This window comes from Polyodon spathula, chromosome 25, assembly GCF_017654505.1.
Source record: "Polyodon spathula isolate WHYD16114869_AA chromosome 25, ASM1765450v1, whole genome shotgun sequence".
NCBI lineage: Eukaryota > Metazoa > Chordata > Actinopteri > Acipenseriformes > Polyodontidae > Polyodon > Polyodon spathula.
The window spans coordinates 17,298,196-17,322,608 of NC_054558.1; the positions used below are offsets into that span (position 1 = coordinate 17,298,196).

A 24,413-nucleotide genomic window follows, 5' to 3' on the forward strand; every position below is an offset into this window, starting at 1 on the left:
AAAGTGTAAGGTACTGCACGCAGGAAATAAAAATGTACATTATAAATATCATATGGGAGATACTGAAATTGGAGAAGGAATCTATGAAAAAGACCTAGGAGTTTTTGTTGACTCAGAAATGTCTTCATCTAGACAATGTGGGGAAGCTATAAAAAAGGCTAACAAGATGCTCGGATACATTGTGAAAAGTGTTCAATTTAAATCAAGGGAAGTAATGTTAAAACTGTACAATGCACTAGTAAGACCTCATCTTGAATATTGAGCGCAGTTCTGGTCACCAAGCTATAAAAAAGATATTGATGCTCTAGAAAGAGTGCAAAGAAGAGCGACCAGAATTATTCCGGGCTTAAAAGGCATGTTATATGCAGACAGGCTAAAATAATTGAATCTGTTCAATCTTGAACAAAGACGACTACGTGGCAACCTAATTCAAGCATTCAAAATTCTAAAAGGTATTAACAGTGTCGACCCAAGGGACTTTTTCAGCCTGAAAAAAGAAACAAGGACCAGGGGTCACAAATGGAGTTTAGACAAAGGGGCATTCAGAACAGAAAATAGGAGGCACTTTTTTACACAGAGAATTGTGAGGGTCTGGAATCAACTCCCCAGTAATGTTGTTGAAGCTGACACCCTGGGATCCTTCAAGAAGCTGCTTGATGAGATTTTGGGATCAATAAGCTACTAACAACCAAACGAGCAAGATGGGCCGAATGGCCTCCTCTCGTTTGTAAACTTTCTTATGTTCTTATGTTCTTATAAACTGGCTGCTCCAAACAGACCTCATTAGAAGTACTGAGGACACTTTAAAGTCATCAATTCCTTAAAGTCTAATGAGAAAGGTCCTGTCTCCAGAGTTCAGTAGTTTGGTGCAATTCATTCTTTATGTCTTCTGAATGAAGAGAGACAGGGATAGAGATGCCCGTTGATCTTCCTCATCGGTGAGAGGTTTACAGCGGTGAGTCCACATTCAAATTAGGTAGAAAAATAGGGGTCAAATGATTGGAGATCTAGATGAATAATAGTAAAGATAATTAAAAAGTTCAGCGTTTCAGCTCCATTTTGCCCACAGCAGCCCGGTGCACCTCGTCCGGTCCGTCTGCCAGCCTCAGTGCCCGTGCCCAGCTGTAGAACAGCGCCAGGGGGTAGTCATTGCTGAGCCCAGCTGCCCCGAAAGACTGGAACACAAAGAGGGAAGCATTGGGATGTGCAGAGCTGAACTGATCTTAGTCTGGTCTGGTGTATATACTGTCCAGTGTCACTCGACCAAAAAATATTTATCTTCAAAAAATTATTAGCATAAAAAAATGTATCTTAGAAGTTTGATCAGTTTTGGCCTAACTGATTCTGAATTTGGCCACATACTCGCTTATACAGAACACCTCTTTAGCGTAATGAATTTACCTGGATGGCACGGTCGATGACCCTTAGAGCCATGCTTGGGGTCACTGCTTTAATCATTGAGATCTCTGGAGCAGCCACCTGCACACAGACACGCAAGGACAGTGTTAAACACATGCTCTACTGAAGACCATCTTCCTGAAAAACAGAGCGCCCATGTGTCAGGTACCTTGTTCCCTACTGTGTCCATGAGGTGAGCTGCCTTGAGCACCAGGAGACGGGCCTGCTCGATCTCCATGCGGGACTCAGCAATGTCAGCCAGGATCGTTCCCTGCTCCGCCAGAGGCTTCCCAAACGCCACTCTCGACTTCACCTGCAGGCAGAAAAAGTCTTGTAGTAGCAACCGTTTACCAATAACCTTCAAAGCAGTGCAGCAGTCACACTACACACTGGACTGTACCTCGGGGTTATGATAGCACAAGAATACCAGCCTGCTGTAATAGTACCCAAACCTGTCCCAGAAAATACCCAGGTAAAACATTTTCTTAACCTTGTTCTTGGCTAAATTGATTCAGTTTCTTCTAAACGTTCAGTTAGTATGCTAAGAATGCTCCGCTCCTTTGGTCCTCACCCTCTCCTTCATGAGCTCCAGGGATCGCTCCGAGTGTCCGATCAGCCTCATGCAGTGGTGGATCCTGCCCGGCCCCAGCCTGCCCTGTGCAATCTCGAACCCTCGACCGGGCCCCAGCAGCAGGTTCTCTCGGGGGACACGCACCCTGTCAAACACCAGCTCCCCGTGACCGCCTGCCAAAACAAGACAGGAAAACCAGGTGTGGCAGTGAGATATGAGCCCGGTCAGGGATACACGCTTCGACTTACAATCCTCGTCAAGGTGACAATAAAGGAGCAGAAAGCTATATTTTTACAGGGACAGCTTTGGTCTGATCCTCTGATCCCTTAAAAGCCCCCCCCCCCCCCCCCCCACGTTGCATTTCAAAAGGCACCCTGTACACCCACTGTGGGGATTAAAACAAAACCTTTCCAAGGTTAGAGCAAATTCCAGTTTCAGTATGCCAGCTAAACTGTCCACTGGGAGTGACTGAATAATCTACATGGAGTTATAAAGCATGTGGTGCGTGTGCCAGGGGTTACCCACCTGGAGCATCCTCTATGCCATAGACAGAGAGAGGCCTCAGGACTTTCACCCCCGCCGTTTCCATGGGAACCAGGACCATAGACTGCTGCTGGTGTCTGGGAGCACTCGGGTCTGTTTTGCCCATAAACACACAGAGCTTACAACGAGGGTCCAGGGCACCTGGGGGACAAAAGGTAAACAAATCCTGATTTAGATAAGACCCGGCAATATACAAACACAGCATATTCTTCTTAAACTAGCCTTAGAAACCAGACCATGGTTCCAAACACAGTTACAATTGCGCTACCTGAAAACCTGGTGTCACTTTTTATCATTTAGTCCCAGCGATACTGTCTAGTTACATATTACATTTCATTTTTCTCTCTAAGGAGAAGTAACATTGTGTATTACTAGAGGACTGAAAAACAGAACTGGAAGTTCCCAACCTGACGTCCACCATTTATGACCGTTCAGAATGTAAGAGTCTCCGTCTTCTGTGATTGAGGCTTCAATGTTTGTGGCGTCTGAAGAGGCCACCTGAGATTGAAGAAACACACAGAGTAAAGCTGGTTCACAGACCCTGACCAACGCCACTCCTGGGCTACAGTGTTACCCTAGCTTAAACATTTCTGAAATAGTGTTTTTCATTTAAAAAACAGAAAAATACAATTGTTTAAGTTGGTCTTCAAAAGAAATAAAACAGCTTTGGCTTATAACAATACTGCTAAACACTTTCTCATCTTGAAATCTGTTTTTAAATGGCTTTTTAATAGTTTAGTTTTTTCTTCCACCTCCCTTGCTAGTGCCTGGAATCATTCAGAGTTGTTCAGAGTTTCAATAATACATTATTATCATTTTTCTCTAAAATTTGCTTTTATCTGGCCTTGAGTTTGTCTGGAGAATCAAGTGCCAGGACTGAAGAGCCTTCCTCACTCCAATCATGTGATAATGTGACCTTTCAGCTGTGCCAGCCCCATCCCAAGGTCATATTGTCAAACAATTTGCATGGAATGAGAAAGAACATTAATTCTATCAAATATCAAGATTTCAAATTAATTCCTATTTAGAGAAAAAATATACTAAGTAAATATTGGGGAACCCAGAACCAAGCAGAATAGCAGCAAACCCCGTAAAACAGTAATGGAATGTAAAATAAACTAAAATGTCAGTTTGAGTCTTGCGATATTGGGCTCCATATTGCCTACACTGTGTTGGGTCGGACTTACCTGTGGCTCAGTCATGGCGAAGCAGGACCGTATTTCTCCCTCTAACAGTGGCCTGAGCCACTGCTCCCTCTGCTGGTCAGTCCCGTAGCGAATCAGCACCTCCATATTCCCAGTGTCAGGGGCGGAGCAGTTAAACACCTGCAAACCCCCATTACAACATTAACACAAAGGCTCAACAGCTTGTGTTCAATTCATCACAACTGAATGCAGAGATGAAAATAAGACTCATTGCAGAGCAGTTTCACCCATTCCAGATTTTACTACAAGCTTGATTAGCCACAGTGCATAGGTAAAAATCTCAGGTGTGTCTTATTAAACTCACAGTAAAACCAGGAATGGATCAAACTGTTATGCAGTGGGAGTCTTCTTTCCATCCCTGGAAAAAGTGCTTCTCCAGACACCGGTACACTGGCGTGACATACATACAGTTGGACAGATATATTGTCAGATTTTGATAGTCTCAATAACATGTGGTAAGGAAAGTCCTTACCAAGTTTTATCACAATTGGATAAGCAGGTTTCTAGAATCTGGATTCTAGAATTCTAGAGTTTGTCTATATTTCTGTAGCAGGCATGCAGGTGCGGTGAATCTGACCTCCGGAGCGTACAGCGAGCGGCCCATAGTCTCACACAGGTGTGCGTATTCCAGGTTGGTCAGCCCGGGTCCCAGTCTCCCCTCCGGATCCACCTCCAGAGGGATGAAGAGGTTCCACAGACCTGCAGACTTTGCCTTCTTCTGCAGACACACACACACAGTACAGAGATACTGAACCCTAGCACAACCTGCAAGGTTCTCAACGCAATCAGAGGTTATGGTTTTTCAGGTTTCATTTCGAAGGGGAAGTGGCTTCAGATTATTATTATTTTCTCTTTTAGGATGCTAGGGATTATTCTGAGTGGTTCTGTGTTCCGCTGATTCCTGATTATCGTTTTTCTCTATATAAGTTGTTACCTGTCTGGAGAATTCTAACTGCCTCTGTCTGAACAGATGTCCTGGAAAAAAAATGTACAAACTAATAAAATTAACTTTTAAAATACGTTCTTGTTTTTTTAAACCCTCAAGACCAAGTTGCTTTGCAAAAAGACAACCCTATTATGATTCATTTTAATATTTTCCGTGTCTTATGTGGAAATTGTATATATGGGCACCCCCAAGACAGGGGCCTGCTGTGTTGAGTTACTACTCCTAGATCTCTAGAGTTGTTGGAAGAGCTAATCAGGCTCTATATCTGCACACACAGAGCAGGGTCACTATCAGAGGCAAGGTACCTTCAATTGCTCCATGGCAGGGTGTGGGCTCCACCTGTCCTCAGATACCTGGTGGTCTCGAAGTTGCTGCTCAAGGGGGTAGATGTGCTTCTTCATGAACTCCTGCAGGTGTCGGTATAGCTCCTGGACAGGGGGCCGCAGGCCGTCAGGGGAGATGACCAGGTGACCCTTTGCGGGATGGGAGGTTATGCTGCTGGTGGACAGGTCAGCAGCGCAGTGTGCAGGGGTGGCGGTCAATCTCTGCGGCCGCTGCTGCCCAGACCAGGCTCTGTAGCCCCTGGTAGGTCCAGCCCCGGGTTTGCCCATGGGAATGGATTTGAAGACCCGGAATCCCTCCTTGACTGCGAAATCCCACGCCAGCTCTGCCATCCGCTCTGCCAGCTTCCCAGTAACCTCTGCGCTGGCAGAACTCGCCTGCCCTACAGCAACAGGAACTGATTTTTTCCTGCTTCACAGATCCAGATCAGCTCTAAGCGTGTACTGCCTTACTTATTGCATATCCACCATTAGTGCTAATCTGATAAAACCTACAATTGTGTATTGTCTCTTTAAGCAAGTATTAAAAGCACCCTAGAGCATACCTAATTAAATAGTTTATTATACTGTCAAATAAAAGCTAATACATATGCATATTAGTATAGGTGTATAGTTGACTGGTTTGCTATTTTGAGTGGAGTGTTCTTTCATACCTGTATATAGTTCTGCAGTGTTAAAAGCGTTACACCTAATACATACAGACCAAGCAAAATTTTGGTACTTGTAGTTATCGTTTCCTGTAGAAGCCCCACCTCTCAGTGAGCGCTTGTAGACTCCCTGCAGGATGGCTGTGACTCTGAAGAAGGAGAAGGCCATGTAGTAATTCCAGTTGTCGATGGGCTCCATCCCCATGCTGCTGCTGTACAGGGTGCAATACTCCTCTGCTGTGGGGATGCCCAGCTCCGTCAGGTTACATCCGCTGAGACCTCCAGGAGAGAAGCAGATTTGTTACAACGATGTCAGCACCAGAACCGCTATGACCCAGAAGACACTGCAGAGGTGAAACGGATTAGGAACTTCATTTGACCTAGTGTAGTATCAAATATCAAGATTTCAAATAAAAATCAAAACTACACATTTGAGACCTAAGCAGCAAATGGAAGTTTCCCACAGTCCATCAAGGTCACTTTCTTTACTTGGAGCAATGACCTCCGTGACTGATTTAGACCATATACTGCAGCTCACTCTGCACAGCTGCAGATAAAATCAGTGTTACAAAACCACAAATTAACAGCTTAGAATATAAGACTGCTGGGCACATTTCATAATAGGAAAATCATGAATATAATCCCATATTTTATTCCAAACGTGGCTAATCTGTCACAGCGATTTGTACTCTTTCAAACCAGGTGTGGAAACAGAAAGAAACAGAGCAAGTTTGTTTACCTTTGAGAACTGGGAAATCGGGGTGCAAGTAATGGGCCAGGCAGCTGTAAGCCAGGTCGGAAATGGGGTCCCCCAGTGTGGATAGCTCCCAATCCAGTACTGCCAGCACCTCCAGCTTCTCTGGGTGGAAAATCAGGTTATCCAGCCTGAGGAAAACGGGGAGGGATTACAATGAGCTCCTTAAACTACCTAGCAGGATAAAGCTGCAGGACAGTTGGGTGTTACACCAGTAAATGGTATATAAAGATGACGCAAGCCCACATTACCTCTACGCCAAGACAGACTCACAAGCAGCTATTTAATCAAAGCTAAGACACTGCAAAATGAACTATTGTGCTGTCCATTAAAAAAACAGATCTACTTGGGGCATTGCTGATTATAAAGTGCTTTTGAACTTCATCATCAGTGACTTCTCACTGTGTATGGTTTTTTAACAAACCTCTTTTTTTAAATATACAGTATTCCCAAACCTTCATCTCGTTAAAGTGGACTTGAAATGTTGTTTTAGAAAGTATTTAGAATGTTGTCACTACATTATCCTAGTTATGCTTGACATCTACAGTACCATTCAGAACAGTTCTATATTTGGATGGTGGCTGTGGTAAGAATCGCTGAAGGAATGATGTTAAAAGGAGCATGCCCTGGACAGCTTGTTACCTGAAGTCTCCGTGCACCACGGTGGTCCTCTCGTGCTTGGGGAGGTGCTGTGGGAGCCACTCCAGCACTTTCTCCATTGCTGGGATGCGCTGCGTCTCGCTGGCTCGGTACTGCTTGGTCCAGATCCGCACCTGCCGCTCAGTGTAGTTACCTGGCAGAACAGAAAGGTCAAGCAGCAGACTGTACTGTGCCGATGCAAGCCGAGCACAAATACTCCCATTGTATAGCAGTATGAGCCATTCCAGGTATTAGTAAGACACAATCAGACACACCATTTATTAGTTTCTACGCTTGTGGGTAATCAAGTCTAATGTTTTGACAAAATAGACCATTTTTTCTTAGTATGTATTTCAGAATTTATGATTGAGTGTTTAAACTTATGTACAGGAATGGACTGCAACAACTGGTCCATATGAATTCGGCAATTACTGCTGCAGGTCATAACAACTTTACATCTTCACATCACAAAGCAGGTTTTTACAGACTCTGTACTTCGACTGACACCCTGGTTAGAAGGAGACAGCTCTGTTTCATTTCCGGTATGTGTGTTACTAGCTCTCTGGGTGTGCTGTGGCTCCCTGCATCACCCTCACCAGATTTCCCATAATCCTGCAGCCCAAGTGCACTGATATCAGCGCTGTGAATCTGACACAGGACGCGGTTCATGGCCTGGTAAACCTCTCTCCTCTCGTCTGGGCCCAGCCCCGGCAGAGACGGGTCCTTGAATATCCTCCCTGGACAGTACTCCATCAGGAAGAAGGATGTGCCAATGACACTGGAGAACAAGCACAAAGGGGCTCGTTTAGCAAGGCCTTCCACAGGGCAGGGCCATTTTCTTGATCAAAAGGAAAAACAATAAGAACTACTTTGACCAAAAGTAATGACTGTGAACACAAAACAGTACGGTCTTAACAGGGAGCTGGTTCCAACGAAGAGAGCTCTTCAGTCTCCAAATTGAAAGGGACTGAGAGCAATCAGAACATGTTGGTTTCAATAAAGGATGTCTTAGCGAAGAAGCACTGCAGTTCATACCTCTTACATACAGCTGATACATTCCCCATCGGACACAGCACTGTGTGACATACCTGGGATCTTCACAAAGAGCAAGCACCTTTGGGACAGGAACTCCAGCATCCCCCAGAGCCTTCATCACTCTGCACAGAGCACAAAACACAGCAAATAGACTCCTTCTACTAATAACTGTCAACGGATTACATTTTCAGTTTGAATATTGGCAATTGGAATGGGAAATACATTCTGTTAGTCTACATCTGATATTCGCTGACTGGCAGGAATTTGAGAGCTTCTGCCACAAAAAATATACATTCTGAAAGTGAGGCTCAAGGTTTCCAGTAAATGCACTACAGTACTGGAGTGAAGAGCGAGTCATGTGGTCAGGAGCTCCCTGGTTTGAACCCTGATCAGGTAGAGTTGACGAGTGTCGCTGGGGGCCTGCAAAATACGTAGGGTAAATCGTCCAGACAAGCAATCCAGTTCACCTCATTGCACTTCAGCAACCCTTACTGGTCAAGCTGGACCCTTCCTCCAGAGTTCAGTAGCTTGAACGAGGCAAATCAAATTGGGTTGAAAAACATACAGTAAAATACAAAATAAAGACAGCAAGTCTGTCTCAAAAGCATATACCGTATATGTGTTGCAAGGAAAGAAAGAAAGAATAAAAGCCCACCTGAACTCCCTCTCGATAGCATGTGCGGAGGGCAGCAGTGCACCTGGTGGTTTCTTCCTCAGGACGAGATGGCGCCCCCCAGTGTTGAGGAGGTAAGTGGGGTTGGACTGGCCATGACTAAACTGCCGCAGAGTCAGAGGCTCTGAAAGACATACATATACGGTTATCCAACTCGCATCCAAATACTGTTCACTTGACTTGACTAGCTTGACACAACATGTGTCACACAGCAATAAAAGAAAGCAGGTAGCCTCAGTAGACCAAGGGAAATAGGATAGTACTGTACAGGTGGTATGGTTTGCATTATTGGGGGTGTTGTCATATCCATTTGCACCAGTGTTACTGTACCCTGCTTCTTGCCCGTGGTCTACTGCTGCTACTATTTTGCAGTTTGGATTTATTTGTCTAACCTCTGTGCAGATGTAATATCAAGTATTACTTCATCTACCTGAAGGGTAATGGATGTGGAAGTGCAGGAGTGGCGTGTACCTGCTGAGGAGAGAGGCACGACACTCTGCAGGTATTGTCTGAGGGGATCTACAGGGATGTCCATCCCTTTTCTGACAGCCCGAGTGCCGGGGACAAACCCTCGCAGAGGGAACCCCAGCAAGCCCTCCAGCTCCTGCACTGCCACTGCTGGGTCTTCAACCTGAAACAGCAAACACCATATCACCTCTTATAGTCACACAGCAACACTGAAGAGTCTCAGCATATTGGGAAATTGGGACATTTTGTGCCTGCCAGCTACAGGTTTAAATACAGAGTTAGAGATATGAAAAAATGTTATGTTTTAAGAAAAAAGTCCAGCACTTTCTTTAAACACTTAAAAATCAGTTTAAAAAAGTAGTAATATAGTAACTCAAACACATGAGTTTGTTCTGGCATTTAATAAAGAGCATTGATATTTCAATACAAAAAGTCAATCTAAACACAAAGGGCCTGCAGCTGTGTATTTATTCTGTACTGCTGTGACGGGAGTCACTCACTCACCTTGATTGTGCGGAAGCCCAGCTGAGCCGCTGCCTTCACATTCTGACCAACATCGTCCAGGAAGACCGATTCTTCTGGGAGGACCCCGAGGCGGTCAACACACAGCCTGTAAATACGGGCATCTGGCTTGCAAAGCCCTTCGTGGCACGACTCTATAATCTGAACAAGCACAGCATGAGTACAGTCAAAACAGCATTGCAAAGGAACTGGGCAAAAAAAAGGACAGTAATCCCTCAGGAGTTCCCCAATAACCTGGCAAAATACACCTTAAACACACAGAGTTAGTGTTGATTCAATAAATATGCCTGTGAAACAGAAAAGCTGGAAACATGCACGTGTGTTAGTTTTGAGTGGAGTTGTCTTTCTGACACTGCTAAGGTTATCTTTCTGGACCTATGTTCATATAGTTCAGGGTTTAGGGGATACAAAATGAAACATGTTTTTGTGTATCATATAATCACTTTGTGTATGAGGTATGAACTTGGATGGGATTAACTCACATCACCAGTCCTGCTTACCACATGGAACTGGGTCCTGTCCAGGGGCAGGTAGCTGTGCCCATGCTGCAGGTAGAAGTTGTTGCTCAGCACAGCTGTCTTCAGCCCCTCTGCTCGGATACAGAGGATTGCCTCGGACATGGCTGGGTTCTGCTGAGCCATGGGGCCCGAGGTCAGATCAGACAGGAAGGAGTTCACTGGGACAGGACAGCCTGCCTGGATAGAGAGTGAGAGACAGGACAAGCACTATTATAGAGTCGTCTTGACTTTTTATGATGTTAAAAGTAATCAGAGTGCTTTCTATTGCTATTACTGGGTTTTTGTAAATGTTTGGAAAATTGTGTGTTAAGATGCTTTCCCTTGAATCCAGGATCTGCTCTTCAGGTCTATATACCTGCCATAGACATACGTAACATATGCCAAATCAACCTAAGTAAGAGTCAGCAGCATCTAATCACCTGCCACTGGAACACGCTTCCTATTACTTCTGGCTACTAAACACTAATTGAAGGACATTTCGGCAGATCTAGCCTACATTAAATAAGGCTACAGCAGCCAACTAGTACAGTAGAGCAGCTTCAAAACTTGTGGTTAAAATACCTTAACACAGACTCAAAGAAATGCTTTTTTATCCTTTAAACCTTTTGCGTAGATCCAAAACATGTTTTTAAATGTAATAGAAATAATCAGACTCGGCATAATTACCAGCTGCACTCACAGAGGAGACATGTTTGAGTTTTAAAACATCACCAGGATGTGATGCCTGAAACAGCCAAGGATTTACAAAGTGATCCAAAGCAACTAGAAGATTAAAGACAGCTTTCAAACCCATACGAAGTTGCTCTTTATGTGTGGGTCTTTATTACTCGCTTTTGCAACTTTGAGATTAGAAGCTTTGACTCGAGCCCTGCTTTGTAATGGGCTAACATTAAACACAGCAGATGGCAATCTTCTCTTTACTACAAGTAAATGTAATGCCAAGATAAGGAAAGCGCTCTTACTATAGCTGCACACTCCTTTCCGAAGGCGTGTGTAAATTGTGCAGCGCTCAGCTCTCCTCTCATGTATCTCATCCAGGCATTGCTGTCTCCACCTGATCGGATGGCCTGGACTATAGTGCCTGCAGGTACGCAATGCTGCACCTCCCACTCTAGGAACAAAAACACATTATCACAAACCTTACCAGCTGACAGCAAAGAATAGTTTAAAGGGTGGGGGCAGTTTAGGACTGCTTATGGACCATGCTAAAACAAGCGTTTCGTTCAGAATCTACAGTACATGCCCCGGAGTCATCCAGCATCTTGCAAACATAGCTTCGCCTCTCCGCATTGTCTACTTACCGGTGGCCTTCTGATAAGGCGATGGAAGAAGAACGCCTCCCATATCAAATATAACAGCTTTGTAAGGTCGAGAGGCGGAGTGCTTCCACCGCGCAAGGCTCAGCTTCACAGACCTGCTGGCCAGAAGGAAGCCCGGACCGAGGCAGACCCTGGCAGCACACATCACCGAGTGTCCTTCTGTTAAAACATTTATTAATCACAATATGTGTGATGTGACAATGTACATACGAGTAGCGTTTGGCACATACGTGCAATACTAATTATGGCAGCTGTGTTAATGTTACGAACGGATCATTTGTATTCTCCTGTGTAATAATAAATGCAATTACGGTAGTTATTCTCAGTAAATGTTGAGCAAGGTCAGGAGACAGGCGCGTAACCACATGACAAGAGAACAGGCATACAGCTGTTTAATTGTGCACGCAGTAAAATAATTAAATAATGCTCACTACGTATCTGACTAGTTTAAAAACTTTTCCACGCACTTCTTGCAAAGAACAATCCAAGCTTCTTGTTTTAACTCACGGGATCAGAGCGTAAAACTGTTACCAACAAAGGCTGGCTATACTAATCAGGCTGTCAACACAAGACCCGGGTTTATCTGAGAGTCCACCACCACCGCTGTGGCTGTTGATTCTACTGTCAAACTCTCACTTCCAATTTATTAGGTAGGTTAGAGTATTCTTTGAGGTGATCAGGCGGTCAGTTTAGCATTATGGGATACCGGAGGAATAACTTCTTCTGAAAGGTACAGTACTGCAAATTACGGATTAGCTTCAAATTTGCGTGAACAGCCAGATTTTAAAGGATTCCGTTGTAAATTAAATAAACAAATACATGAATACAACAGAATGTAACTCTGTCAATGCTGGGTGACTTTAAGGGGTGAGAGGTGGGACCCTAATACTTGATGCACAGGAAGTGAATATACAGTGTCGTGACTGGCACGCTCAATGTAATGTGCATTTTATATCTGAAAAACTAAATATACAGTAAAATGTTAATTTTGATTTGCAAGGGAGCTAATTGTAATCTCAAACTATTTCTGGGAAAATGAAGCTCTGCACCTTTAAGAAAGCTGACGGATCGTCTCTGAAAAACAAAAGGAAGATGACCCGGACAGAGTTTAGACGCAGCTAGGCAGTTGGTTGTGGTAGAGGCGTCACAGCTGAGTGGTGTGGTGTGCTTTGTAATGGGAGGACAATTTTTGCCATTTGTCAAATAAAGCTTTTCATATCGTGTAATTGTTTTTTTTTTTTTTTTTTGTATTATTTCTGTCAGACTTTTAGGGTCTTATCTTTTAACATATGAGTGTTTCACTAGTTGTAATCCGGCTGGAGCTTGCGGACGATTCTCGCTTTCCGGAAGGTTTCCAGTATTGTGGTGAGTCACACAAAGGCTTTTGATTAATTTGGCATCCGTAAAGTGTCATTTAAAAGCAACAGATGCACAGCCACTTCACTTTCCTAAGGTGTATGTTCATACAACATCAATTGCATCTGACAGTGTAAGGTGAATTCCAGTGCATTTGAAAGCAATGATACAGTAAGTACGGTACTGCCTACTGTCATCACATCAGCCTCCTTTGTTGTTAATGGGGATTACATTTTCCGATTGACGTCACCAAACAGTTGTTATCCTGCAGCTGGCGAGTTGATCAATGTGTTGAAATAAACCATTTTCAATAAATGTAAACCGATCGCAATGAATTATTGTTCATCCACAGAAGGGAAAACTGTACTGGTTTGCAAAAAAACAGTTTATACAATTTTTTTGTTTGTTTGCAAAACAAACTTTTTTTTAATGTTATTAAACGAATAACAAATTTATTCTGTGAATGTGAGCTATCGGGTATTGCAGATTCTTGAGTGTGGGCATGTTTTGGAAAGTTTTGGTAATTAAAAGCAAGGGTGTAGATTTTTCTACATTCCCCATTCCAGTTCAATTCAGTATATCTTTAGTGTTGATCTTGCTGCTTCTACAGCATTACAGATGTTTGCATTTCTACATAACAGGTTCAAGCTCTTTTGTTTTAAATAACAAGTGAATTGGGCCACTGTGTTTATCCTCTACCCCGATAAAAGGAATGCACATATTGTTTTTTCTCTAAAATATCCCCAAGTCACATGATTTTTGGAAAACGTGAGTGCCTCTGGGGTTTGTGCATTGAAAACGTCCCTGTTCATTCCACACTACACACAAAGCGTTTGCAGTTAGCACAAAAGAAGTGTGTTTTTCTGTGTTCTACACAGTTCCCATATTCAGAATAGGAGTGGCTTCGGTGTGTTTAAAACCGTTACTGCAGTGTCATCATATTTTATTCATGTTTCTTCTGCACAGCCGGCGACATGTCGGATGATGAAATCAAGGAGAAGTCTCTCCGCTCCGCCAGTGCCAGCCTGGATGGCAAGACCTCCACAGAGAGAACCGTGATTTTACACCAGCACATTGGGAGCAGGGCAATGATGGATATGGCCATTGAAACCATAAGCCCTAGCCAAGGTATGGTTGGAAGGAGGGAGGGACAGCACTATCTCTGTTTGTTGCAACTGCCTGGTTGGTGCTGTTTTTGATGCATCGTTTGTTTCACTCCTGTTTCAGAGAAAGGGGATTCTGAACATGCTCCAGATGCGGAGGACAGTAAGAGTGGAGTGTGCGAGGCACCAAGCCCTTCTGATACAAATAGTAAAAGCACTAACGAGGCTGTAGGAACAGTGCCGGACTCTCCATCCAAACAACTGCCTGATCAGATTTCCTTCTTCAGCGGGAACCCTTCTGTGGAAATTGTGCATGGAATCCTGCATCTCTACAAAACCAAGTGAGTTCAGATACTACCAGCAGTCTGAGCCAGACAACCTGTTACTCAGGTTGCTGTATATATGTGTTGTGAGGTATACCAACCCATGATTTACACAATTCTAGGATACACATTTGTATACAAACACTGGGGGTCTTATGTTGAAGCAGAGAAAACTTCAGAATGGAATAAAACTTTTGTAACAGTGTACAACTTGCAAAAACAACTTTATTGAAGAAAAAAGCAATTTCATTATTGTTAGCGTTTTTTTGTGTTAGTTTTATGGCATTCACGTTATTGTACATGCTTCAAAATAGGAGCGATGGGAGTCTTCCCTGAACGACAAAACACTTTATTTCTTTTATAGGGCTCTCAGTCTTGCATTCGGATTGCTTTACCTTCAAGGGCAAGACTTGCATATACACATTTAGTGAGATACTATGGTAGTAATATGTAAAAAAAACATAAAAACCAGAGAAGCATTGTCTGATCATGAAGCCAGTTTTGTGAACCCCAGTTTCTGTAGCTAAATTACTTCATAGAGCCACATCCAGTGCTCAGTTCAGATATACTGTTTCAGTTTTAGTCTGTGTGTGTGTGTGTGTGTGTTTTAAGACGTTTGATTTGTGATTTTATGCATTCCAGCATCTCAATGCAGAATTAATTGAGAAATTCCTCTGAATTCTGTGCTTTCCTAAAGTGGATAACAAATTGGAAACAAAAAAACGTATGCTTACTGAATACTGGTATCTAAAAAAATGTAGAGATATTTAAACTTGTTTTTTTTATCGATGGTAGCAAAATGACCTCGCTGACGGAAGATGTGCGGCGCAGTGCCATGTTGTGCATTCTTACCGTCCCCGCGACCATGACGAGCCATGACCTCATGAAGTTTGTGGCACCCTATAATGATGTCATGGAGCACATGAAAATCATCCGAGACTCCACTCCCAATCAGTATATGGTGCTGATCAAGTTCCGTTCTCAGGTATGAGGCATTGGGAGAAGAATGGACTTTTGTTTTGTTTTTTAAGAGGAGAGGGGGGATGAAAGATTCCTACACTTACAAGGTTATTGATTTGATAGTTTCCCTGTAGTGTAGATGGTTGCTTTTATCTTTCCGCATTCAGTAATAAGAAAAGCCTAATCATATTCTAAACATAAAGTTATTTAAAAAGACCATTCTTCTCTGTGTATTGTTGGCCTGGAAAAAAAAAAAGTAGATTTACTTGGATTAAGTGAATGCAAAATCTCGTTTTAAAAGGTATACTTTACTGTAAATGCACTGAGAAGAAGTGCTAGTGCATCAATACAGCCAAATCTCTTCAGGAAAGTGCTCCTTATTGATTTATGCAACTTCACATTAGCCTTTTATATACAGTGCCTCCAGCTGGCAAGTTACATCCACTGTTCATTTTTAATTGTGCTTTTTGTTTTTAAAGACTGACGCAGACAGCTTTTACACTTCTTGCAATGGGCGTCAGTTCAATTCTATCGAGGATGCTGTCTGCCAATTGGTTTATGTGGAGAGAGCAGAAGTCATCAAATCTGAACAGGTTGGTATAGCGTAAATATACACATTACCCTTCACCCTGTGCCCCAATACTTCTTGCAGGGAAAGATATATCCTCCTGGGTTGGTTAGATTCTGTGTTTGAAAAACGGTAGAGTGAGCTGCTTAAATACTTTATTTGCATAGCACCCTAGAACCTTACAATCGTGCAGCATTTACTTGAGAAATGTAACTTCCCCTCCAAGTAGCAATTGTGTATTCTTGGTGACAAGCAAGAATTGTGAAACAGCCTATACCAGTAATTTTTCTGCTCTTTAGGGAGCCAGTCTTCCTGTGATGGATCTGACGGAGCTTCCTAAGTGCACTGTGTGTCTGGAGAGGATGGATGAGTCAGTGAACGGTGTGTTAACGACCCTCTGTAACCACAGCTTCCACAGTCAGTGCCTGCAGCGCTGGGAAGATGCAACGTGAGTACATCGTGGAGAAGAACTCCCTATAATATTTAAAATCGCTGCTAACAACAGTAACAGGAAATCGACCTGTTGCACTACACAATCACCTCAGTGCCTCCCATCAACAAAGCAGTTTCTGTCAAGACATCTAATCTGAAGAATATGGGAATGCCTGTTTCCAGGAAAAGTTACTGCTTAACCACATGCTAAGTTAAAATTTAAAATTTTATTCACAATCAAAGTTTGGATATTTTAAAATATTAATAGTTACTAAAATATTAACTAGTTCACATGTGCAATAATGTAGTCATGTTAAAATATTAAGTCAGTTACTAACGGGTGTGGTTTAGAGTTGAAACATTGCAAAGTGTTTATACCTGAAGTTTTTGTATTGGACACTATTTCCTCTTTGTGATTGGGGGAAAACGCATATTTTTTTAAAACGTTCGTTTTTTTTCCCCTTAGATGCCCTGTTTGCAGATACTGCCAGACTCCAGAGCCAGTGGAAGAGAATAAATGTTTTGAGTGCGGTGTTCAGGAGGTACAGGAACTAAATTAATTGAATTGTTGTTTGACTCCTTTCCTTGACTTTTTATGATGACTGCATTCAGTCAGTATAGTTCTTATAACCTGTTATGCTGGATCCTCGTTGCTGGCCCAAGTGGAATATTGTTTTGCTTTCTGGTGTTGAGCAATCATCACATCATTACACAACACCAGAAGCAAATGGAAAGACAGCTAAAATCACACAGGCCTCAAAGCAAAGTAGGAGCCACCAAGAGCAATCCATACCGTTCAGAATGACTGCAAATGCAAAAAAAAAAGGAGTTGAAAGGAAAAATTGCCATTTGTGGGGTCCCCAGTGTCTCCCCTAGTGAAGGCACTGCTACGTGACGTTCAGGGTGAGTAGTGTGACCGGGACCTTTTTTGTTCATGTTGGGAGCATGCTGGTCATGGCAGAACACCCATAGTCAGCGCTAAATTGGCCTTTGCATTTCCACAGGTTAGGGAGAAAAATTGTTTGTTGGTTTGCCTTGCCAATCAAAAGCGACCCCTTCTGGTCAGACTCCAGATGACACCAGGTGGAGTCTAGTCAGGGTGAACTCTCATCTCTAGGCTTTAGTAGTGTGGCCACATGTGCTGCTTCGGTTCGCGAGCTGAAAAAAGCAGCTCGGGCCAGACGGCAGAAATGGAGGTCATGGGTCAATCATTACATATGTTGCAGCAGTTAGGTGTCATTGAAATGGCAGAGAATAGAGGGAAAATGCATAGCAGAGAAGTCTTAAAACATACTGCATTATGGAAAGGCTTGGGTCAGCAAGCATACTTCAGCAGTATGTGGTAGCAGGTATGTGCTACACCCAGCACTCCTTAGAAAAACTTAGATATGTCCCTCCTAGAATAATGTACTTAATTATAAACAGGTTCAATCAGTTTTTGTTGATAGTTAGCAACCCTAGGTGCTGTTTGATAAAAAAACAGGGATATAAATGTTAGTCAATTGCACTCAAAGAGGCATCATTGCCCTAATATTAGGTAATGGCAATTTTAAAGAAATGTTGATGTTGCCTTGTAAACCATGCCCATAGTATTCTCCTAGTTTAACGTGACCGCTTACAAGTTAGGAATTGTCAGTTCTGCATGAGTGGCAAAGCTTTAGCCGCAAGCGATTTCTTCAAATAATTGTAAAAATCTGTCATTGGCACTGGATTTACTGATCTATGCTCACCTTATGCCACCTCACCCATTCATCCATACCAAGGAGAAAAAAGTAGTCCAGGCTGGTAGTTAACCTTTTACAGTATCTTCAGACAGGTGTCATTTTGACCCATTTTTGTTACCCAGAGACAGTCATTTCTGCGAACCTCATTTACTGGTCCAGATACTCTTGGCACATTACAGGTCTAGTGACACAAAATCCTGTTTAATTTAACTCAGAAATACAATTCCTTTGTGTCTGTTTACAGCCTTCCAGGTACTGCTACATTAGGAAGCAGACAGTTTTCCAAGTTTGTTGATGTTCCCCAAAGGTAGTTCTAGCTGTAGGGACACAAGCCTCCTCCTCCTGCACTCCTGTTTGAAACCTGCTGTTCATGTGCAGTTCATTGCTGCTGCTGCTGCTGCTGATCTTGCTACTGATATCTTCAGTTCTCTTTTAGCTGAGGAAGCAGAACATAAAAAAGGGGGGGGTCGCTTTTTTTTCTCTTAAAGGATTTTTGTGAAACATTTTACAGGAAACAAATGTAGAGCTGACAGGGAAAGTCATTGGGATCAACATACTGTGGTGTTCATTTAGAATTAGTAGGGGTAATTGCACCTTCATAACATCGTTGCTATGCATCATAAGCATCAAGGTCGATAGGCACTACTACCAGGAAGTAAATGGTTAATCAGCCTTGTATCGGTCAGATATGCAAAGGTCTAAAACTGGGAAGTGATTTTTAATTTTTTTACTGTATACTCTGCAGAACTTGTGGATCTGTTTAATCTGTGGGCACATCGGATGTGGCCGCTACGTCAGCAGACATGCCTACAAGCATTTTGAGGAAACACAGCACACCTATGCCATGCAGCTAACCAACCACAGAGTCTGGGACTACGCAGGAGGTAAAGGACACTGGTCGCTTTCCCATAGAACAAGATGTAGCAATGGTTACAAAATAGCCCCTTGATCAGTGGGCCTAAGATTTTTAGTAACATAAGAACATAAGAACATAAGAAAGTTTACAAACGAGAGGAGGCCATTCGGCCCATCTTGCTCGTTTGGTTGTTAGTAGCTTATTGATCCCAAAATCTCATCAAGCAGCTTCTTGAAGGATCCCAGGGTGTCAGCTTCAACAACATTACTGGGGAGTTGATTCCAGACCCTCACAATTCACTGTGTAAAAAAGTGCCTCCTATTTTCTGTTTTGAATGCCCCTTTGTCTAAACTCCATTTGTGACCCCTGATCCTTGTTTCTTTTTTCAGGCTGAAAAAGTCCCTTGGGTCGACACTGTCAATACCTTTTACAATTTTGAATGCTTGAATTAGGTCGCCACGTAGTCTTCTTTGTTCAAGACTGAACAGATTCAGTTCTTTTAACCTGTCTGCATATGACATGCCTTTTAAGCCCAGAATAGTAACAGTAACAGTCTGTACTTCTTGCTGCATGTAAACATGTCTGTCCATATGCAGACCAAACTTTTTAGCACTAACATCTAGTGATATGTATAATGGTGGTGTTGCTGTTGCAAGCCCCCTATACAGGGCTACCCGACTTGCATTTTGCTGAATAATTTGTGAGCTGCAGAGCCAGCAGGCTCGATTTGTTAATTGGCGATGCACTGAATTTGAATTGGAGAGCCTATTTTATCTAGTTTAGTTTTAAAATAAAACATTTGGTGGATGTTAATAATCAATAGTGGCAGAATTTGGTAATGATTTCTTCTGAGTGTGGAGAGATTGCCTGGAGAACCACCTAATTTTCTAACGTTGCCACATTCATATCAAGGTACAACCATGGATCGGACAAAAGCACATTTTTAAACTAGAATTTCAGGGTATGGAAAATGTGAACATCCCTGACTTACTTTCACAAGCCTAAGAAATCCTCCTCAATGTCTATTTGTTCTGGCCACAGTAAAAATCCCCCAAATACATTTTATTTTAAAATTAAACTAAAGGTACCACGCAAGGAAGTAAATCAGTAATGGGTAAAACAAATACTCTGTATCCCTTTTAAGGGGGATTTCACTAAGAAAAGACTTTGCTTCTCTTCCCAGATAACTATGTCCACCGCCTGGTTGCTAGTAAAACTGATGGAAAGATTGTCCAGTATGAATGTGAGGGAGATTCATGCCAGGATGAAAAGATAGATGCACTTCAGCTGGAGGTACTGTTGAGATTTCCAGTAACTTTACCAGTTCAGCAGATAAACACGTTAGCACCTCAGCAACAGGGAGCCACAAGAGGAACAGGGTGCATTGAAGGTGCTAGTGATGGCCCCTCGATGTGACTGCATGTTCCAGCTGTCTGCAGAACCAGATTACTGCAGTGCTTGTTGAGACATACAGATTATACTTCTCAGCTGTCCTCCCATTAGACGTTATGGTCATTTTACACTGCAACATATAAATACATGCAGTGTTCACCTAATGCTAAAAGTAATAAAGAATATATAAATTCAGAAGTGGGCTAACCTTCAAAGTAAGGATTTTAAGTAACTCAGTCTTGCATGTGTCCTTAGCTTTGTAGATTTAATACAAGCCCAATGGCCCGTCTCATGAATGATCTGTAAAGCTGGAAAATATGAGGGTCAGCTTGAACTTCAACCCACTAACAAGAATTAAAAGCACACTTAACCCTCCTATTAGGTTTTGGATCTATTTGACCTGACTCTGGTTTCCAGTTAGCTTAAATTGTTGCCTTGCTGTTTTTTTTTTTTAATTATTTTTTTAAATGCAACAGAAGTAACTTTTTTTTTTTTTAAATATCCTTCCTAGTATTCATACCTTCTGACCAGTCAGCTAGACTCGCAACGAATCTACTGGGAAAATAAAATTGTTCATTTGGAAAAAGACACTGCAGAGGAAGTAAGTGTATACCCAGGGAGGTGTTTGTTATGTATTTGTAAGAGTGCTTGCACTTCATTGGCTGTTTATTTAGAGTGCGTGCCTATGAAATGACTGAAAATACAGGCTACTGTGCTACAGCAGGGGCCCCTCAATTGCAATTTCAACAAAATACTTTAAACTGCTTTTGAAAGTTTCACTTTCATTTGTTTTTATTTCCCTGCAGATCAAAAACATGAAGTCTAAGTTTAAGGAGACCATTGAGAAATGTGACAGCCTGGAACAGAAGCTGAATCAGTTAGTTAAAGAGAAGCAGTCTCTGGAGAAAAAGTAAGTAACATAATAGCATTTGTATCTGTTTTCATCAAAGGTATGAGTAGGTTTGCCTGTTTTAAGAAGGGTGGCGTGTTTCATCACCTCTTGTACTGAACAAGGTTTCCTGAGTATTACACTGTCTTGTGTTGGTTTAAAGTGTAGTATTATGGTTTGCTCAACAGCGACTCCAGCTGGTGAAGGCAAGGGTTGAGCATCCTAAGGCTTCACTGCCAGTGGTTAATCTTGCCATAATTAGCAGCAGACATTGTTCAGTAGTTTCGTCCAGAGCCCTTCGCTATGTTAACCCACTGCAATAGGTGTTAGATTTTTCACTGATGGACATAACTGACGCTCATACAGATTCAGATTACAGTATAGATAGTTTCAGATGGTTGCATTTCTCCTTATTTTTCATGGATAGCTATAAGCATGAGTAGCCTCTGCCTAATTCGGTAGTTAACCCACACCTGTACCATGTGCAGGACTGACCGAGTCACATGTGTTAAACCAAGCATGTCGTTTGACTGTCAGGTAGGAGTCCCATTGGAGTTAATTAGTTACGGTGCACAGTCAAGACTGAATCACAGCATTGTGGGGCAAGAGGCACAGTCTTTTTTTAAGAACCACTAAGAGGGCAAATTACTGGAGGCAAAATCTTTCTTTGTGTTTCACAGACCTTGTGTTTTATACTAAAGTACAAATGTCTTTCTCGAGGTGCACACAGGTAAACACAAGGCTGGCGAAGCTGAGCATGGAGCTGCAGGAGGAGCAGGAGATGAACAAGTGCCTGCGGGCGAACCAGTCCCAGCTGCAGGCCCGGCTGAAGGAGGAGGAGCGGCGGCTGCGGGAGACTTCGGAGCAGAAGGAGCGGCAGATCAGTGAGCTGCAGGAGCAGCTGCGAGACGTCATGTTCTACCTGGAGACGCAGCAGCAGATCAACCAGATGCCAGCCGAGGCGCGCCAGGAGATCCAGGAGGGGCAGATCAACATCGCTGTCGCTGCCTCCTCAAACTCCCCCAACCTGGGCAGCACCGGCAAGCTTTCCACCAGGAAGGGCCGGGGCAAGAGGGGCAAATAAAGAACGGACTGCCTGCAGAAATTGCTCCACAATAAAAATAAAAAATTTGGTAACAATATAAAGACTCTTATTTATCTCGGATCACCCCCTACTGTTTTTTATTTTATTTTGTGTTATCTGAAATCCCTGTAATACAGCACTTTTTTATTCTGATTATTGGATTTTCTTTTGCACTATACTAACAAGACATTTGCATTGAAAATAGTCTCCAGGGCATCTAATGTTGTGCCATCCCTTTATATTGGAAACTGCAACACAAGATGCCTTGGGAACCCTCATCATCTGCTGCAGAGCTCTGTTTGTAAAGAAAGCCTCTCAGAGACTAAGCATTCAGCATTTCTGTCCTTTCTCTAAGGAATATGTACATCTGTCTGTGTATTATATGTGTGGCATATATAACTGCGTAAGGGGAATGGAAAAGTGAGTTAATGTTTGCAGACAATTCTTTGAAGCATATTCATTCAAACAGCCACTTAAGTAATTTTGCTTCCTCACAACAAGTTTGCCCTGCTTTTCATTATGCAGTGAGGGCATTTTAGAGAATGTACTAAATTAGGTGGTTTTCAATTTGCACAACACATAGCAACTATGTAACATGCATTTTAGCTTTCAAGTAAATTTAAACATTTAATTTACTGAAATATTGGATGAATCCTACAATTGGATATATCCATAGGTACATGATGTCTCTAAATAGCTAATGGCTGTGATATGTTATTTTGGGTGTGGTCGCCCAACTCCTAGTGCAATACAAGTTGGATGATATGTGTTTGACCATTTTGATTATTAAGGATACTAAATTGTAAGTAAATTTTAAATGCATTCTCATTAATCAGTGCTTTCAGCTTATCCATCTACTAGCGTGTGCTATAAGATTAAGTATCAGTAGGGTTAATAACGCATGCACTTTGCTAGTTACCTTTTTCATCAGTGTATTTTTTTTCAGTCTGTACCCTTTAAAACATAATCTGGTTACATTTTCTTCCAGTTTGGTTTCCTATATATATATATATATATATATATATATATATATATGTGTGTGTGTGTGTGTATATATATATATATATATATATGCAATGTCTGTATAGCACAACAAGTGATAAACTAATTGTGCAGTTTATTCTGAACTGAGTACATATTATATACCACCTTCAAAAACTGTCCAGAATTGATACAGGACATGTAATACAGTAGTTTATAAGATTACACTGTGCAGTGTATATATTACATAATGATCCTGAATGTTGTATATTGGACAATCCTCTATTTTTCCCCAATTAGAACCTGTAGAAACAATTCTCAATTACCAATGACAATCAAGCCAAACACAAATCTGTATCCGTTGTACTACAAATGAATTAAAACATTGTGCAAATTCTTCTTCGTCTATGCTTTGTGAATAGCAACCCAAAATGTATAATGGGCTATGTGTTTTATTACCCTGCTGTAAAACAAGCTCTCAGGTGCAGCAACTGCTAATGTCTCTTACCTGAAGAATGCAGTTTGAACATATGTCAGGGCATGATGTGTTTCAATTATGATGACTGTATTAGGCAAGTTACAGACCAGTGGGAAAGATTCTGTTGCTTTGTAAATGTGAACACTGCCTCTTCAGAAGTAAATCGCAAATTACATTTTCAAACTTTGTATAATATTTTCAATCATAATAAGCTGTTTATATTGCAATGCTCAAAGTATAGCCAAACACCTATAGCCGGTTTCAATTCATGATTTATTCAATTAACTAGCTTCAAAGTATGTTTTCAAAGATTTAAGGAACATGTATGTAATTGCCCACTTACCTTTTATATGAATAGTTGAGAATACAATTCAAATATGCATTTCTTTTACACATTTTAATCTTTAAGCTGAGATAGCTCTTCTGTTCTAGCTTCCTGCCATAGATGTAAGTAGCCTTCTAGTGAACAGATACAAAGGACCAAGTTTCTTTTTGTACTGCTGTGAACTACATGTTGTTGTTACTTCTATAAAGACAATGGCTTATCTAGCAAGGGCTTTATATGACAGGAGACTAGAAGAGAAGATCAGCTCTTGAACTCTGCTTAAATAAACTTAACACAGAAAACTTGACAAAGTAAAAAATAATAATAATAAAAAAAAACTATTTAATTCTGTAACACCTTGGA

General features: G+C 42.0%; 2 protein-coding genes across 4 annotated transcripts; one reads left to right on the plus strand and one right to left on the minus strand.

Moving 5' to 3' along the window:
- Positions 1-685: 685 nt before the first annotated feature.
- On the minus strand, positions 686-12,368 carry LOC121300383 (acyl-CoA dehydrogenase family member 10-like). 3 transcript variants are annotated; one of them, XM_041228962.1, is made up of 21 exons: positions 12,087-12,368; positions 11,562-11,738; positions 11,223-11,371; positions 10,243-10,437; positions 9,725-9,883; positions 9,224-9,383; positions 8,735-8,876; positions 8,133-8,201; positions 7,641-7,822; positions 7,048-7,198; positions 6,391-6,536; positions 5,757-5,930; positions 4,969-5,387; positions 4,295-4,435; positions 3,700-3,837; positions 2,920-3,010; positions 2,495-2,653; positions 1,970-2,142; positions 1,568-1,711; positions 1,402-1,479; positions 686-1,175 (listed from the first exon to the last, which is right to left on the minus strand). In XM_041228962.1, the coding sequence occupies exons 2-21, from the start codon at positions 11,722-11,724 to the stop codon at positions 1,041-1,043; spliced, it is 3,168 nt and encodes a 1,055-aa protein (XP_041084896.1). In that variant the 5' UTR covers positions 11,725-11,738; positions 12,087-12,368; the 3' UTR covers positions 686-1,040. The 3 variants fall into 3 exon arrangements, with proteins under 3 accessions (XP_041084896.1, XP_041084895.1, XP_041084894.1); XM_041228961.1 differs by having other exon boundaries at positions 12,047-12,368; XM_041228960.1 differs by having other exon boundaries at positions 11,562-12,368.
- A 338-nt stretch (positions 12,369-12,706) lies between these two features.
- LOC121300174 (BRCA1-associated protein-like) lies at positions 12,707-23,245 on the plus strand. The gene is made up of 12 exons (XM_041228661.1): positions 12,707-12,944; positions 13,902-14,063; positions 14,163-14,379; positions 15,157-15,346; positions 15,801-15,914; positions 16,189-16,337; positions 16,788-16,863; positions 18,791-18,929; positions 20,085-20,194; positions 20,805-20,894; positions 21,100-21,203; positions 21,903-23,245. The coding sequence occupies exons 1-12, from the start codon at positions 12,869-12,871 to the stop codon at positions 22,264-22,266; spliced, it is 1,791 nt and encodes a 596-aa protein (XP_041084595.1). The 5' UTR covers positions 12,707-12,868; the 3' UTR covers positions 22,267-23,245.
- Positions 23,246-24,413: the final 1,168 nt, after the last annotated feature.